This window comes from Phaseolus vulgaris, chromosome 10, assembly GCF_000499845.2.
Source record: "Phaseolus vulgaris cultivar G19833 chromosome 10, P. vulgaris v2.0, whole genome shotgun sequence".
Lineage (NCBI taxonomy): Eukaryota > Viridiplantae > Streptophyta > Magnoliopsida > Fabales > Fabaceae > Phaseolus > Phaseolus vulgaris.
In genome coordinates this window covers 41,575,146-41,593,973 of record NC_023750.2, presented here as the reverse complement: position 1 = coordinate 41,593,973, position 18,828 = coordinate 41,575,146, and the positions used below count along the sequence as shown (strand labels likewise).

General features: G+C 26.6%; 3 protein-coding genes across 5 annotated transcripts; all 3 read left to right on the top strand.

Moving 5' to 3' along the window:
* Positions 1-624: 624 nt before the first annotated feature.
* LOC137818075 (uncharacterized) lies at positions 625-2,757 on the top strand. The gene is made up of 2 exons (XM_068621298.1): positions 625-715; positions 1,927-2,757. Exons 1-2 carry the CDS (start codon positions 625-627, stop codon positions 2,538-2,540), a joined length of 705 nt encoding a protein of 234 aa, XP_068477399.1. The 3' UTR covers positions 2,541-2,757.
* A 9,371-nt stretch (positions 2,758-12,128) lies between these two features.
* On the top strand, positions 12,129-13,470 carry LOC137819220 (uncharacterized). Of its 2 annotated transcripts, none has more exons than XM_068623000.1 (2): positions 12,129-12,191; positions 12,570-13,470. In XM_068623000.1, the coding sequence occupies exon 2, from the start codon at positions 12,572-12,574 to the stop codon at positions 13,202-13,204; it is 633 nt and encodes a 210-aa protein (XP_068479101.1). In that variant the 5' UTR covers positions 12,129-12,191; positions 12,570-12,571; the 3' UTR covers positions 13,205-13,470. The 2 variants fall into 2 exon arrangements, with proteins under 2 accessions (XP_068479101.1, XP_068479102.1); XM_068623001.1 differs by having other exon boundaries at positions 12,153-12,191; positions 12,579-13,470.
* Positions 13,471-17,377: 3,907 nt separating this feature from the next.
* On the top strand, positions 17,378-18,758 carry LOC137818710 (uncharacterized). Of its 2 annotated transcripts, XM_068622280.1 has the most exons (3): positions 17,378-17,435; positions 17,570-17,638; positions 17,852-18,758. In XM_068622280.1, exons 2-3 carry the CDS (start codon positions 17,623-17,625, stop codon positions 18,487-18,489), a joined length of 654 nt encoding a protein of 217 aa, XP_068478381.1. In that variant the 5' UTR covers positions 17,378-17,435; positions 17,570-17,622; the 3' UTR covers positions 18,490-18,758. The 2 variants fall into 2 exon arrangements, with proteins under 2 accessions (XP_068478381.1, XP_068478382.1); XM_068622281.1 differs by lacking the exon at positions 17,570-17,638 and having other exon boundaries at positions 17,397-17,435.
* Positions 18,759-18,828: the final 70 nt, after the last annotated feature.

Genomic DNA, 18,828 nt, shown 5'->3' with positions numbered 1-18,828 from the left:
CGACTTGGAAGTAACCCAAGCCCATGCCTTCAGTTGCACCAAAGTGAATACATCCATTACATCTATTACGCCCCCTCTAAATATTACTCTGTTTCTATGTTTCCAGATTGATTAAAAAAATTATTAGTATCTAAAAGTAAATTTTATTATTAATAAATAATTTCTAAATTAATATTTAATTAATTATCAAAATTTTAACTACCAATATTTATAATTTAATTAGTTGATAACTAAAACTGTGATAACTAATTAAATGATAATTTAAAAATTATTTTTTAATAATATAAATTATTTTAAATGTTAATAATTTTTTTAATATTTAAAATAATATATAATTTAATTAATATAATAACTAATTATTTTTTTCTAAAAATTGAACCCTGTTTACTTATTTTATTTTATAATTAAAAAATAGTCTCATGCATACTAATAATGTCTACATTAGTACAACAACTTGGTAAAGTGAAAGTGAAAGTGTTCAGCAATTGTTTAGATGAAGACAATTGTACAACAACTTGGAAAAATCTTCAATTAAGTGATCACACATCCACGAAACTGATTTTATTGGAAATTCCCACCATACCCTTATTCCTTAGGCTATGAACAAATTCTGACAGTATATATATGTATTCCTTCTGGCTTCAAAATCAGCAGCTTCGTTGCAAAAAGCAACAAACTAATACCATCTTTACCTTTCTTACTCAAGCAAGTGAAGGTATGTCATCTCCTATGTCTTTCTCTCTGCATTTACTTCTTATCAATATTCTTTTTAGCGATATTACTAAAAAAATTTATTAAATATAAACTAATTTTAGAAATAAAAAATAATTAGTTGTTACAGTTATTAAAGTAAAAATAATTTTAAAAATTAAAAAAATTATTAATTTCTAAATTAGTTTTTATTATTGATAAATAGTTTTTAAATTGATATTTAATTAGTTACCAAGATTTTTTCTATCAAATTTAAAATCTAAATAACTCATTAGATATCAGTTTAAAAACTATTTATCAATGATAAAAATCAATTTAGAAATCAATAATTTTTTTTAGTTTCTAAAATGGTATCTAATTTAGTTACTATAGCAATTAATTATTTTTTTATTTAAAATTAATTTTTAATAATTTTCTTATAGTATAATAACTTCTAAAATTATCATAAGAGGTTTTCAAACACTTGTAAATATATAACATGAAAAACTAAAGCAAGAGGAGGAGAAGGAATCATTCTTTCTTATAAACACAATTGATATTGGGATCTTACTTTTATCAAGTATAAAAAAAATAATATTAAACAACAAATGAATTTTTGAAGTATTTTAAAATGTTCTCACCCTGTCTTGAGAGATTTCAAGCAGACAAACAAGTAACAGAAAGAGACTCTTGTGATTGATATAGAGCCCAATGCAGCAGAATTTTTCATTTTAATTGTTTTCAGAAATTCAATATTATTCATTTTTATTTGAATCATATTCAAATATCAGACAGCATTTTGTTAACCCAGTTGATATTTGAGTGTTGTGCATTAATAATACTGAGAATCAAATTTAAAGAACTATTCATGCTATTACTATCTGATCCTACCGTATTTAAATCCTGTTGAATTATTGGACTAATTCTTAGTACAGATCCCAAACTTACAAGAGGCTTTAAAAAAATAACTTAAAAGTAATATTGATATAATCACATGTCTTTTTTTTTCTTTTCTGATAATTTTAATCAGTTAGTTAATTATACAATGATTTAAATAAAAACACTTTTAACCCTTTAGTTTCAAAATAACTACACACAATAATGCTTTTAGTTCTTTTTAATCCATGCCATGTAAAAAGCAATTAACAGAAATGATTATGAGATATCATGCAATTCATTACACTAAGTGCATAAAACTGATCTAACATATGCAAGTACTTCTTAATTTCCATGAAGTTCATTACCATGGACCAAAACTTGACAGAAGAGAAGAAGTGGTGGAAAAAAGTATAGAAAAAATGGCGAATTGGCTGGCAATCAAGAACAAGGAGGAATGGCTGAAGGACATGAGAGGGAATCTGAGTTTGGCTGCTACCATAATCACAACCATCACCTTTCAAACTGCTATTAATCCACCAGGTGGTGTTAGGCCAGCCACAGAGAATGAAAAATTGAAATGTCCAGAAAATTTAGAAAATAATCCATGCCCTGGTGAATCTGTCCTAGCTATAGTTTACCAAGAAGCTTATGTCAGATTTCTTCTATTCAACACTATATGTTTCGTTTCATCTTTAGCTGTGTGTCTCTTGCTTGTGAGTGGTTTCTCTCTGAATAACAGATTTTTCACATGGCTTTTGTCAATAGGCATGTGCATCACCATGACCACTCTCACTTTGACCTACATGATTGGTGCAGATATGGTCACACCTTATCCCGTTTGGTATAGAACCCAAACCATGTATAATAAAGTCATTTACACTTGGCTTGCACTCCTAGGACTCATCATACTTTTCCTTTGTCTGCGTCTATTTGTTTGGATTGTCACTAAATGTATTGGCAAACGTAAATGATGACCTCCAACCGTGTTGTTTTTGGAGGGTGACTTTTGTAGGTTGGATGGTTTTCTGTCAAGTTTCAACATTCTGTTTATGCGTTCTTTTACTTTTTATTTATGTTTGCATGTGGGTTAGAGCACTTCTTATTTAATACATATTTGTTGTTGATGAAAAAATTTCATGTATGTTATGTTATCATGGTGTAAATTAAATAAATTTGCATTTTAATTTACGTGTCATGGTATTTTTTTAAATTGTGTCTATATTATAATAATTTTGATTTTTTTAGGACAATCCAGTATTATAGTTGTAAATGAAGTTTTGAGATTTTTTTTCACTAATCTATTAAGGGATGAATAAGAAAGATAAAAATACAAATGTAGTGTTAGGGAATAATGTAAAAGGATTGGAATACTTCGATTCAATTTTAATTAATTAATTTATTGTTATTGATAAAAAAAAGAAAATAAATATTAGAAAATGGCATTAGTAATTCAATATTACAAAATTATCATATTTTTATATAAGCTATGAAATATATCTTAATTGAGAAAAAAGATAAAAAAAAAATGAAAAAAATTACTAAGATACTATTATATATTAATGTTATTTGACAATGAAACTTTCAATGGTCCAATTTAACATATTTAGAATTGAAATAAAAAAAAATTGGATACAAAAAATTTGCTTGCACGGTAATTTATTGTTAGACATGTGATTGTGTTATTCACTTTAATTATTTTAATACATAAAATTTAAAAAAATAATTGAAAAAATAGATTTTTTTACAAATAAGATAATCATATATATATGCATATTTTTTTTCTAAATTTAAAATATTGTAAATAATAACTTTTATATTTGTATATTTTATGTTTATGTTTTTTTATAAATAAAAATAACAAATAAATCGAAGTTTCAAGCAATATGTAAAAGTTAAAACACAAATGTCATCCAATTCAGAGTCACCATAATTCTGTCAAGAAAAATGTTTATTTGACACTCATCAGTTACATCCTACACTCTCAATAAATATTAATATTTTAATTATTTATAAAATTTATAATTTTTTTAATTGTACATTTTGTTTATATTTTTATTAAATAAATTTTTAATTTTTTTATTATAAATATTAATATTTATTGTAAGATGAAACATGAGTATACTTTTCCACTAAAGGTAGGTCAAAAAGTTCAACCTCAGTTGTAAAATCATTGAAATCCCCTCATTTCTCTTTTATTATTCCCTATCTAGCACCATTTATACTTTTATTTCTCTATCTAACACTCTTTTGCTTTTATTTTCCTATCTAGCACCCTTTTCTTTTTATTTCCCTATCTAGCACTCTTTTATTTTTTATTTCCCTATCTAGCACCATTTTAAAAATAAATAAAAAAATAATTTTTTTTTATAATTTTAATTTTGAATATATTAAAAAACAAGTATTTTTAATGTTTAAAATGTTAGAAATATAATTAATGAATAAAGAAATGAGTTTTTACAAAATAAAAATAAAAAAGTAATAAATTAAAAAATGTTTAGTTTAATTTTTTTTGTAAGAATGAAGAAAATAAAAAATTAAACTCTACAACATCATAAAAGTTGAATTTATAAACATAAATTAGTATTTATTTTTGTTATCATTGATAATGTAATCATGTTAATTTCAAATAAAAAAAATGCAAGACATAATTATAAAAAAAATCAAAGTCAATTAGTATTAATTAATATTGAACGCAGAAATAATATTGAAGTGTCTATCTACCCTAAATGCAAAATCCTAAAAAAAAACTAATGCAATTGCTACACTTAATGCTTAAAAATGAGAAAAAAGAAAAATGTAAAAATAAATATATATAGAAAATAAAAACAACAACATTGCAACAGATCTTTCATGTTATGAAACACTATTTGATGGAACTCAGAAATGAGGAGTATTGGTCTGCATACACTGGTCAAATACTATGTCCAAGTCCTGACATGAAAATAACCTCAAAGGGGAGACCTAAGTCAAGTCGAATAAAAACTGTTATGGACATAAGAGAACAACATAATTGAACAAAAAAATATTCATATTGTCAAACATCACGACACACAAAAAGAACATGTCTCAATATTATTGAATTGTGCACTTCTCGTCATTAATTATTACCATTTAAGAAAATATTAAATGAATGATCATCTTTCATTTATTTTTCTTTTTATGATCAATATCTACTTATTTAGTATCGTCTTATATCTCTTATCTTTATCTTGTTTGAATTTTTTTTTATATCTTATATATTTATCTTATTTTGTTTTGTCTTTATTTTATATCTTATATGTTTTTAGTTATTATTTTTTTCTGCCATTGTTTATTTATTTTTGTTTTTTGTTTTTATTTTATTATTGTTGTTTTTATTTTCTATACTTATTTATTTTTGCATTTTTTTCTTCTCATTTTTAAGCATTAAGTGTATCATTTGCATTAGTTTTTTTTTAGGGTTTTGCATTTAGGGTAGACACTTCAATATTATTTGTGTGTCCACTATTAATTAATACTAATTGACTTTGTTTTTTTTATAATTATGTCCTGTATTTTTTTACTTTAAATTAACATGATTACTTCATCAATAATAATAAAAATAAATACTAATTTATGTTTATAGATTCAACTTTTATGTTATTGTAGGGTTTCATTTCTTATTTTCTTCATTCTTAAAAAAATAATTTTAAACTAAATATTTTTAATTTATTACTTTTTTTTTATTTTGTAAAAAATCATTTCTTTATTTATTAATTATATTTCTAACTATTTTAAACATTAAAAATACTTATTTTTTAATGCATTTAAAATTAAAATTATCAAAATAATAATAATAATTTATTTATTTATTTATTTTTGAAATGGTGCTAGATAGGGAAATAAAAAATAAAAGGGTGCTAGATAGGGAAATAAAAACAAAAGGGTACTAGATAGGGAAATAAAATCAAAAGGATGCTAGTTAGGGAAATAAAAGTGTAAATGGTGCTAGATAGGAAATTTACCCGAGTTGTAAAGTCATTGAAATCCCCTCATTTCTCTTATCAACACAATTTTTTATTAAATTCACAATTAAAGACATTGACATTTCTATTTATACGTATAGATACGTCGACATGGACCCATACAAGATTCGTGACATTTTTAAAATTAAAAACAAACTATATGGGATAATTTTATTTATAAAAAAACATCTATTTTTAAATTAACATTTATATTTTTATATTAAATTAATTATAGTTAATAATGAATACTAAAATAATACTAACAATATCATGTATTATCTTCTCATTTTCTACATTCATGTGTTCTATTATAAACTCAAACCATATGCTTTATGTAGGTAAAACTTAATTCAGTCATTCTAGTTTTTATATCCAATGATTTTTAATTTTATTAATACTAATATAATAACTATTTAAATTAGTGTCATTTAATTAAATTATGTGCTTTATTATTTTGGAGTTTTTTTAGTTTTATTACAAGTCTTTAGTAATTTAAATTTTATTAGTTTCCTAAATATTTCGTAGTGAAAAAAATAATTAACTAATAACGTTAACAAAATTAGTAAATTCAAATTTTTACTTTAAGTAGATAGTCTTAAGTTCATCATTGTTAATATTCAAAACTATATATACAAATTTGACCATTTAAAAATAATTACTCAAATTAAATCTTATTTCAATTTAATAATTTATTTTATCCGCTTCATTTAAAATCATCATAATTGCAACGAAATTAATAATATTAATAAATATAATAATAAAAATATTAAAATTAATAATATTAATAATATAATAATAATAAAAATAAAAATAGTAATAGTAATAATAATAGTTATTATCATGATCACTAAATATATTTGTTCTTGTGGTTACAAGCAATTGTGTTATAAGTTTTACCTTCAACAAAATGGTGATTTTAACTCTAATAGTAATAAATAATATTTTTAATAATAATAATTAAAAATATTATTAATTATCGACGAATTTTTATTGTGGTAAAATAAATTTTTTTTTCTAAGTTGTAAATTATAGTGGGAAAGACATACAACTCTACATTATTTGATCCTATCACTATAAGAAAATCATGAAATAGAAACCAATTTTTAGAGACCAAAATAATTAGTTGCAATAGTAACTAAATTAGAGACCATTTTAGAAACTAAACAAAAAAAATTATTGGTTTCTAAATTAGTTTCTATTATTGTTAAATAGTTTCTAAATTGGTATTTAATTAGCAACCAAGGTTCTATTAATGTAGTTAAAACCTTGGGGTCTAATTACATACCAATTTAGAAACTATTTAACAATAATAGAAAATAATTTAGAAACCAATTTTTCTTTTAGTTTCTAAAATGGTTTCTATTTTAGTTCCTATTGTAACTAATTATTTTGGTCTCTAAAAATTGGTTTCTATTTCATGATTTTCTTGTAGTGAATGAATAGTATTCTGACCTATTTTGAATAAGTTTGATTGCCCAAAACTGAGAAGTTATGTGGTAGAATTTTGACCTATCCTGAAGAAGTCTTATTCTTGTGAGGAGTTGTATAGTAATACAAACAAGTCTTATTGTTTAAGACTTATCATTCAAGACTAATTAAAAATATGAAGACAAGAATATCAACAAATAATATAGATAATATTGATCTCATATAAATATAGAAATATTTAATCACAATTAAGGTGAAATAAATACATAATCCGGAACAAATATGAAAAATAATTTAGTAAATCTTAATATAAGTAGTAAGGATCAAATCATTGTTAAATTAAAGATATAATCAAATAAGATAGAAATGAGGGATGTGAACTTTCAAATAATTGTTAAATTAAAGATATATAATCAACCAAATGAGATAGAAATGGGGATGTGAACCTTAACCTTAAGAAAATAATTACAAACAAAATACATTATTATAAATATGACCAAAAAGTAAAACAAAAAACAGAAAATATTAATTAGAAGGATCATCATCTCTCTTGGTTGGAACAAATATTGTTCATACCCTTTATATTTTATTTTATGTTCATTGGCTAGAATAAACGAATAATTATTTGAAGTCTTTTTTAAAACTTCTTAAATCACTTTTATATTTTCTAAGTATTATGATAAGTTTGTTTCGTCTTACATTTTACTTGGAAAAAAACATGGTAAAAAAACTTTGGTGTTTATTATTTGATGCAATGTGTTGAAAAACTTGTGACAAAAACAAAAAAAATTATCAAAAGGTCTTGCTATAACATTTGATAGACGATCTAGTCAAGCTATAACATTTGATAGACGATCTAGTCAAGAGTATCTGACAGACTGTCTAACCATGAACGCATATCAGACGTTCTCGTTAGAAGTGTCTATTATATAGTCTAACCAATAGTGACTATCATAAAGTCTTGCCAAAAACGCCTATTAGAGGATTCAATCGAAAGTGTCTATTAGACAATCTGCTAAGAGTGTCTATTAGACGGTTTCCTAAGAACATTTGCTATTTTTTCTTATAAAGATATGTTGAGTACTAATCTTAGTTTTTAGTTCTCTCTATTTTTTTCTCATTTGTTACTCTTTATTTTTCGCTTATATATAGTGTAACTCTTGGGTGTTTATCAATCAATGAACAAAATGTAATTTTATTTCTCTCTTTTTTTCTTGATTGCTTCTTCCTCTCTTTCTTATTTCTTTATCTTCAATCAACGTGTGATGGAACAATCACATGAGAATGACATACATGTCTATGCATTGCAGAAATCTATTATGTATCATAACTCTTCTCATGAAGAGTTCTCCTCCACACTCATTTCTTTCTCTTCTTGCTTATCTTTCACTTTCTTTAGTTATGGAAGAAGAACCGTCAAACCATAGTTATCTTTACCTTCAAAGATTGCAAAGAGTATCATTATTTAATACAATGTAAAAACTTCTGACAGAAAAAATAATTCCAATAATTTTTTTGAGTATGACTTTGTCTTTGACTACCATGCATTTTACGAAAATTGAAAAAAAGGTGACTTTTATTTTAATTTTTTTAACAAGATTGTAAACACTATTTTGTTCCAGTAGATTTATGACAAAAAAGAAAAAATAAAATTATTGAAAGCAAAATAGTTAGTTTCAATTTTTTTAGAATTGATACTATCTTTTATTCAGTCAATTTCAATATTATTATTTTTATCGGCCAATTTCAATATTATTGTTTTCAATCACTTTGAATTCAACATTTTCACTCCCATTAAGCAAAATAAAATAATATAAGTATAACTGCTTTAACATATTAACAAGATATATACCAATTAGTAATTTAGACCATTCACTAATATAAAATTATTAAATAAAAATTAATTTTAAAGATAAAAATAATTATTTATATATTTACTAAATTAAATATTATTTTAAAAATTAAAAAAATTAATAGTATTTAAAGTAGTTTCTATTATTGATAAGTTACCAATTATTTAAATTCTAAAGTTGGTAGCTAGAATCTTGGTAGTTAATTATTTATCAATAATAAAATTAATTTAGATACCAATAATTTTTTAAGTATTAATTAATTTTTGTCTCTAAAATTGATTATTGAATGATGTACCGGTAAGAACCGAACAAGTCTCACAAGTCTTGGTACCCGGTTCTAACTGACCAATATGTTCAAAATACATTAGGATCAAGAGATAATTAACAAGGCTAAGTCGTACGGAGAATTGGGTAATACACCCATAATCACGATTCATGCACTAATCTCAGTCAAACAAAGTCCACTAAAAAGATATAAATAAGCACTTATTGCACCAATATTGAATACTCACTTGAATGTCGGAGCACCTTTTACAGATGTCCTACTGACCGAGGGCGAACAAAAGAAAATGACCTTGATTGAAGGAGAGGAACGAGAATTGAGGAAGGAAGGGTTAGCCGAACGAGTCTATGCCGACCAACCAAAGCAAAAGAGTGAATTATTCAGCCGTTAGGAGTTCTCTCAATTCCTTTTGGCTAGAGACAAAAATCTTTTCTTGAAAATGTGCTGACTTCTCGGTCTCCTCTCTTGAGTTGGTCTTTCGGTCTACTCTTCCTTTGACTTGAGATTGAGCTTAGATGATAGGTAAACTAACTTAATTGAGTTGAATCAACTAGGTCTCTTAGTTCTTGATCTCGCTCTCCTCTCACATATGGACGTGTGTACCACCTGCAATGCGCTCCAATGTCAAAGTCAGAATCAATTTTGTATAATTATAAGATAAATTAACTCTACTTACCTCTTGGGTTGAACATCTATTTATAAGGCTCTCTTATTAGACTTGGAATTTGCTTGAGTTTTTCTTTTTGTACCTAATATTTTTTAAACACACACTTGTATATTTGAACTTGTTTTATAGACTTTACTACATTAATTAGTTATTTTTTATATTTAACCTTTCGACGTGACATTTCGATACAACCTTTCAGTTGACCTTTCAACTTATACAAAATATATATATATATATATATATATATTTTATATATATATTTTATATATATAAAAGCATACTCCTCACCCTAAAATTTCAAACCTTTTATCTGTCCACCCTATAATGTTATCTGGTTTGGAAGATGGCTTGGTGGAGGTACATATTTTGTGCTTTCGAATATTTGTACCTATAACTGGTGCCTTTCATACTTTGATTTTGTTGGAATTAATGGTTGCAAAGCCTTCCAAGTTGATAAGAAAAGACTTATTCTTCTTCTGATATATTGGAATAATTGTGCATGATTAGGTGTCAAGATGGTGGAGATAATGAACTTGATTCTTCAACTTTTTGCTCTGCACTTCACTAATTATTCATTTGTAAGTCTCACAAGTTCACAATCACCACCTTATTTCATATCTTTTTCTTGGTTCTTTCTTATAGGACATTCCTTATGCTCCAGGAGGAGGACATATTCACCACCAAAGTAAGTCCACTAACTGTGGTTTTTATTTTGTGTGGGTCCTAATCAACTTTATTTTCTATGGGTATATGCTTTCTCATGTTACAAATTCTCCAGGAGCTTACTACAAATTTTCCCAATTTTTTTTTTTTTTTTGCTTATTTTATACATGTTCAATCCAGTTACCAAAATTAATTAGGTTTTTTTCTTGCAAGGAATTTTATACATTTTTTTCTTGCAAGGAATTTTATACATTTTTTTCTGAAAAAAATAAAATAAAATAAAAACACAAGAGGTACTTCATCTCATATACAAAACAACAGTTAAAAACAATTTCAGGGTGAAAGTTAAAAAAAATTCAAGCAATGAATATTTTACATGCTTCAGAAAGATTGCAAAAGAAAAAAGAATGGAAGTTTTTTTTTGGTAAAAAAGATGGATTTTGAAAAATAAAGTGGAAAAAATTGATGATGATGATAAATTATTCATTTCAAACGAGAAAAAAAAAAGAATTTTGCAAAGCTTTTTAGTTTTCAGTATTTTGATTAATTAGTCAGATTAGTCGTTTTGTAGACATGATTTCTTTACTGAGCTCCCCCTTCACATTAATTTCACACCCCTTATAATGTTATATAAATAAATTATATAGTATATTTCTCTATTAATTTTTATATATAATATAAATTAATTGTTTAGGCAATCTAAAAAACACTCTATTCCAAGGCCACTTTTTAATAAATATAAAGATTGACAATATATAACCATTTTTTATTAAATAATTGAATTTAATATTTTATTATTTAAAAAAGTTGTCAAGTGCGTTTAAGGTAAAATATCTTTTTCCATAAATATATTCAAACCATCAAACATGTGATGAATTTGTAAAAAAAAAAAAAAAACTGAACTTACCTTTTCTTATAATAAGAAAATGGAGATAATACTTTGACACTTTTCAAAATTTATATTTTCATCTAAAAATTATTTTTATTAAATTTTTATTCAATAATTTAATTTATATTTTAATTAAATAACTTAATTAATATTTCATTATTATATATAGTTGTCAAACAGATATAAGAGAAATAACATATTAAATGATAGGGTAAGACAAATTTAATAGTGAATTTTACCACAATTAGAAAATAATACTATATTTTTTTTATGTATGAACAACTTTGCTTCTATAAATATATTTATTTGTGTGATTTTTATTATTAATAAAAAATTATAAAAATAACTTTTAAATTAGTATTTAAATTAGCTACTAAGATTTTAGTTACTAAGATTTTAGTTACTAATATTTTAAATTTTAAATTAATTTTAATTAGTTTTTATAAACTAATTTAGAATTAAAATATTAGTAACTAAAATCTTTGGTAAGTAATAATTAAAAACCACTTTATAAAATTTTATTATTTATTAATAATAGAAACTAGTTTATATTACTAATAATTTGTTTAGTTTTAAAATTGTTTATTTTGTTCTTTAAAATTATTTAGAATGATGATTTTCTTGATGAATATATAAAAAAAATCCATCTTACCTTTTTATAACTTATTACATTATATCACTCTTAAGTCGCGACTTGCCCTAATAAGAAAAACTTAATAGTGGATTTTACCACAATTAGAAAATAATCCTCTTTTTTATGTATCAACAACTTTCCATCTATAAATATAGATATGGCCTCAAAAGCAAGTTCACCATTCACTTGGTTTTGCGAGCTCCAATACCAAAACAAACAAAGGTATGTCAGACCAATGAATCCTATATTTTATTTTATCATTCATCTACTTCTTTACTCTACTTTATATCTAGCTAGCTTCATCTCACCTTTCTTCTTTTTTTAAGAATGAAAAAAAATCATCATAAATTTAAACTGTCATGAAAGAAGACAAATCACTCTACATTTGAACCTACAAACAAGGTTTTTGATGCATTATCAAAATGGAATCGTTTTTTACTATTGAAAATATAATGTGGAGTTGAAGTGGTGTAAAGATTTTTATTACTTTAAAGTGATGAGATTTTGGTTTCACGTTATTACAAAAAGAAATATGATAATCCATATATGCATACATGCATGCAACTTACAGTTGTAAATAGTTGTTATAATTTGGTGAAGGCATGGCAGATCCATCAATTATGGTGAACCTTTCAGACGAGGAGAAAGAGGAGTCAAAAGGGTGGAGAAAAGCTCTGAAAAATGTAGGGAATTGGATGACACATAAGGATAAGGATAAATGGTTGAAGGACATGAGAGGTAACCTTTCTTTGGTGGCTACTGTAATCGCAACAATGACCTTTCAAAGTGCTCTAAACCCACCTGGTGGTGTTAGACCGCCAAAAGAGAGTCAAGGAATAGTGGGTTGTTCAGACGATCTCTGGCCATGTCCTGGAGAGTCTATCCTAGGTTATACACAGTCAAAGGATTATACCGACTTCCTTATTTGGAACACTACATGTTTCATATCATCTTCAGCTGTTTGTCTTTTGCTTGTTAGTGGATTCCCTCTCGAGCACAGATTTTTCACCTGGCTTTTGTCAATAGGCATGTGCATCACCATCACTAGTCTTACTCTTACCTACAAGTATGGTGCTGAAATGGTCACCCCTGATCCTATTTGGACAACTTCCACCTCCATGTTTGGAATTGTTTTTATAATTTGGATAGCACTGTTAGTACTCGTCGCTTCTGTTCTTTGCTTGCGCTTGTTTATTTGGATTCTCACTAAATGGTTTGCCAAACCTGAGAAATAATGGCATATCCAATCTATTGGGGCAATATGTACCTTCAGAGACCTAAAGTCCTACTAAGGACATTATGCAGTAATTATATTGTTGGTAAACTTCTGGTGATGGTTTTGTAATAGGTTTTCTGTTTATTGTTTTCTTTGTGTAAGAAGTCTTAGTGTTTGTGATAGTGTGGTCCAGCTTGAACTCGGATTCGATTCAATGTGGTTGTACTTGTAAAGAATTTAAGTTGTCCTGATTATATAAGAGGTATCTCTGAAATATTTCTATTATTTGCTTTTTGCATGCTTCAATGTTCATATATCATGTTTCATTGCAACCTCAACACAAGACTTGCTCTTTATTGGATACATAAAGCAAACAAGAGTTCCACTATTTTTAGTGTTTTAATGTGTGGCAATCTTCTGTCGCCTTATTGTTTTGGTTATGAAGAAGCTCTTCTGCATTGTGGCTTTGCTAGTCGAATTAAAAATGGAAGTTGCGTGTTAAGATATCCAAAAGTTGTTGATCATGGATTCAATAGCATAAAAAGGGTTTTTTTGTGCATCAAAGTGGTGCAATTTAGATCATAAATTGTGAATTTGGACAAAAATAAGTATTACAAGTTGAACAAATTTACATGAAGAACTTTAGTGACATTCATACGACTTCACTTTCACATTGAGTTCACGTGAAAATTGTATCACATTGACATGATTTTAACATAAAATTAGATTAATTTGTCATAATTAATCTAAATTTTTCAAAGAGTGATCGGGAACAAATGTTCTTACCTAAGAAATCTTATAAGATAAATGAATGAATGAATGGATAGAGGATGGCGAACCAGAAAAACTGCAAAGTTAAGAGTAGTAGATGGGAAGTTTCAAAGTTGAAAACTTGAAGATTAACTTAATGCTTGGATTGTGCGGTATAGAAGAATTAGGAGAGGGTAGAAATAAAATGTACTCATCTTCAGTGTAAGCTGTAATTTTGGTCGAAATTGCATTGAATGTGTTTGTGCTCTATTTCCAAAATGTTTTATTTTCTTTCTTCTAGAAGGATGCATATAGGTAGTTATGTTATGTTTGCATGTGCTATCTCATTGTTCTTGGTGTGTTGGATTGGACATCAGAATGCTTATTGATTAAAATTTGGCAAATAGATATAAGTTCTTTGAATGTTGCAGAATGCTTATTCAAAGATATAAGTTCTTTGAATAAATTTTAATCAAATAAAACGACATGGTATTAAAAGGAGTACAGGGGACTAAGCACGAATGATGCTAAGAGGAATTTGGATTTTTTTGCTATAAGAGTATTAAAAGTCATTTTATTTATTTATTTAACTATTCATCTTTAATGAAAGATAAAAATATAGTTTTTGTAAGGTTGCAAAATTATTTAGTTTATTTAAATATATGAATTTTATATTTATCCTTTTTTTACAATGTTTATTGGATAACGAATAATTATCCAAGAATTGGTTTATATGAAAATTATATATTATTATATGTAGGTTGCTAATACTATTAATGAATGGAGGAAACTAGATAAAGCTAAACAATATTTTTTAAAAATAACTTATTATGACTATTGTGATTCTACCTATCATAATAACTCTATTTTTTATTATAGTTCTAAAAATATTTGTCATAAAAAGTGACTTATGACAATTGCAATGTTGAATATCATAATAAGTTATATTTTATATGATTGTTATGAAAATACTAGTCATAGAAATTTTCATTTGAACACACTGATAAATATTTTGTATATTTATAATAGTTTATATACAATAGTCATAGTAAGTAAACTTACTAAGACAGTTTTTCAACTGACATAGAAACTACAAGAGTTTTTATACCGCCTAAATCTGTTCATCATCAAAATCGTTATAAAAAATATTGTAGAACTATAATAAAATGTTTTTCTTCACTAATATACTCAAGGCCAAGGGACTATGTAGTGATAATAGAAACTAATGTATATTTTTTTATTAATAAGAGAAATTATTTTAGATTCCGATAATTTTTTTTAGTCTATAAAATAATATCTAATTTTTTAATCAACATAGTAACTAATTATTTTTTGACTTTAACATTAGCTTTTATTTAATGATTTTTTTTTATTTGATGATTTCTTGTAGTGCAGTTAGGATTTTAACCTACCTTGAACAAGTCTTATTGTTCATGAGGAGTTGTGCAGTGATACAAACAAGTATCATCCCTTAAGACTTGTCATCCAAGACTAACTATGAATATTAAGACACGAATATTAGCAAATAATATTGATCTTGTATAGATTTATTCACAATCAAGATGAAATAAATACATCACTTAGAAGAAATATTAAGGAGAATTTAATAAATTTTAGTACATGTAGTCAAAATCAAATAATTCTTAAATTAAGAAAATAATTAATAAAATGAGACAGGAATGAGGGATGTGATTAACCTTAAGAAAAGTAAGACAAAACAGAAAATACTAAGTTCTTTAATTAGAAGGTAATAATTTATCTTGGTTGGAACAAGTTGTAATTTGAGGTCATTCACCTTGATTCCTCAGATGAAATTCATTAGAAAATTTCTCAAACACTGATTCCTCATATATTTAACAAATCATCAAGCTTTATGAACAGAATTATGATACAATTAATAACCTAAAATCTATTGCTAGCATTACAAGTTATGAAATATTTTCATCTATTTCAAATCCTTAAAGATACTTTTCAATTAAATTTAAGGATCAAAATCAAGACTCCATTAATCAGAAAGAATTTAACAATAAGCATAAAACGAAAATTAGTTACTCCATTGACATGAAGACCGACTTAACCAAACATATTCTTTCTGTCAGAGATAAAAATCTCTCCTTCCATGCACTTAGTTTAACACTTATTTTATTCAGAATAAGCTCTCAGAAAGGCTTATTCCTCGGCTTACCATCCACTTCTAGCCCCAGATACTTTAAGGGTAACCTCATCACATTACAATGTAGGGATTTTGCATAAACACCAAGAGAAGCGCTTTCGACATTAATACCTGTCAGCTTAGATTTGTGGAAATTTATCTTCATCCCATAAGCGAGCTCATAATACCTGAGGATAACTTTCATGCTGATGACATTTGAGAAGGATTCTTCGCATAAAAAAGAGTGTCATCTGCAAATTGTAAAACACAAGCTTCAACCTCCATCCTACCCACCTACACACCTTTAAGCAAATTGTTTTGATCACTTGTCTTACTAACCCATACAAACCTTCACAACAACAAAAAAAAAACAGAAACGGAACTAACGAATCACACTCCCTCTTGTAAGCTTAAATTTAACAATAACAAGATATATAGCAATCAGTAATTTAGACCTAAAATTTCAAACCTTTTATCTGTCCACCCTATAATGGCTTGGTGAGGGTACTTTGTGGTTTGGAATATTTATACGGCTTTCGAGCTTTGCTTGGAGTTAAAGGTTGCAAAGCCTTCCAAGTTGGTTGGATATGAAAAAGACTATTATGTATTCTTGATTCTCCAACTACTTCATTCAACTTTTTTGCTCTTCATTTCACTGATTATATTTATTTTTTAGTCTCCCAAGTTCACAATCAAGAACAATCACGAGCTTATTTCATATCTTTTTCTTGGTTCTTTCTTATAAGAGACTCTTTATGCTCCCGGAGGAGAACATATTCTTCCACCACTAATTGTGGTTTTTATTCTGTGGCTCCTCAACTTTATTTACAATGGGTATGCTTTCTGGTGTTATATAAAAGCAATTGTTAAGGCAATATAAAAAAGCACTCTATTCCAAGGCCACTTTTCAATAAATATAAAGATTGACAATATACAACAATTTTTTATTAAATAATTTAATTTAATATTTTATCATTAGAAAAAGTGTTGCCAGGTGTGTTTAAGGTAAAACTATTGTGAAAATATCTTTTTCCATAAATATATTCAAACCATCAAACACGTGATGAATATATTTAAAAAAAAAATCCTTATCTTACCTTTTTCTATAAGGGGAAATAACATATTAAATGGTAGGGTATATAAGGAACACTAGTCTATTACATTACATCACTCTTAAGTCGCAACTTGCCATAATAAGAGAAACTTAATAATGGATTTTACCACAATTAGAAAATAATCCTCTTTTTCTATGTATCAACAACTTTCCATCTATAAATATAGATATGGCCTCAAAATCAACTTCACCATTCACTTGGATTTGCCAGCTACCATACCAAAACAAGCAAAGGTATGTCAGACCAAATGAATCCTATATTTTATTTTATCTTTCATCTACTTCTTTACTCTACTTTATATCTAGCTAGCTTCATCTCACCTTTCTTCTTTTTTTATGCATGAAAAACAATCATCCTAAATTTAAAGTGTCATGAAAGAAGACAAATCACTCTACATTTGAACCACAGACAAGGTTTTTGATGCATTGTGAAAATGGTTCGTTTTTTACTATTGAAAATATAATGTGAAGTTGAAGTAGTGGTGTTAAGCCGATACGATTTTTATTACTTTAAAGTGAAGTCGTGTAAAGATTTTTATTGATGAGATTTTTGGTTTCACGTTATTAAAAAAAGAAATATGATAATCCATATTTGAATACATGCATGCATGCAACTTAAAGTTCTAAATAGTTTTTATAATTTGGTGAAGGCATGGGAGATCCATCAATTACGGTGAACGTTGCAGGCGAGGAGAAAGAGGAGTCAAAAGGGTGGAGAAAAGCTCTGAAAAATGTAGGGAATTGGCTGGCACACAAGGATAAGGATAAATGGTTGAAGGATATGAGAGGTAACCTTTCTTTGGTGGCTACTGTAATCACAACAATGACGTTTCAAAATGCTCTAAACCCACCTGGTGGTGTTAGACCGCCAAGAGAGAGTGAAGGAAAAGTGGTTTGTTCAGACGATATCTGGCCATGTCCTGGAGAATCTATCCTAGCTTATAGAATGCCAGGGCATTATACCTTCTTCCTTATTTGGAATACTACATGTTTCATATCATCTTCAGTTGTTTGTCTCTTGCTTGTTAGTGGATTCCCTCTCAACCACAGATTTTTCACCTGGCTTTTATCAATAGGTATGTGCATTACCATCACTAGTCTTGCTCTTACCTACATGTATGGTGTTAAAATGGTCACCCCTGATCCTGTCTGGGCCACATCCATCTCCATGTTTGGAATTGTTATTATTATTATTTGGATGGCACTGCTAGTACTCGTGACTTTTGTTTTTTGCTTGCGCCTGGTTATTTGGATTCTCACTAAATGGTTTGCAAAACCTAAGCTATAATGGCATATCTAATCTAGGTTTATGCCAATATGTACCTTGAGTGACCTAAAGTTCTGCTAAGGATTATGCAGTAATTATATTGTTGGTACACTCCTACAGATTATTTTGTAATAGGTTTTTTATTCATTGTTTTCTTTTAAGAAGGCTTAGGGTCATGTTTGTAATAGTTTGTTACTGTTTGAAATCTTAATTTCAAGTGTTTGTTGTAAGGAATTTAGGTTTTCCTGTTTGTACAAGAGTTAAGGTATTTCTAAAATATTTCCATTATTTATTCGTTTCTTGTTTATAAAAAAAATGAATTTGCATGCTTCAATGTTCATATACCATGTTTGATTTTAC

Coding starts and splice junctions, on each gene's coding strand:
- LOC137818075 (XM_068621298.1), top strand. CDS start 625: ATGTATTCCTTCTGGCTTCAAAATCAGCAGCTTCGTTGCAAAAAGCAA. Junction 716..1,926: donor TCTTACTCAAGCAAGTGAAG/GTATGTCATCTC, acceptor ATTTCCATGAAG/TTCATTACCATGGACCAAAA.
- LOC137819220 (XM_068623000.1), top strand. CDS start 12,572: ATGGCAGATCCATCAATTATGGTGAACCTTTCAGACGAGGAGAAAGAG.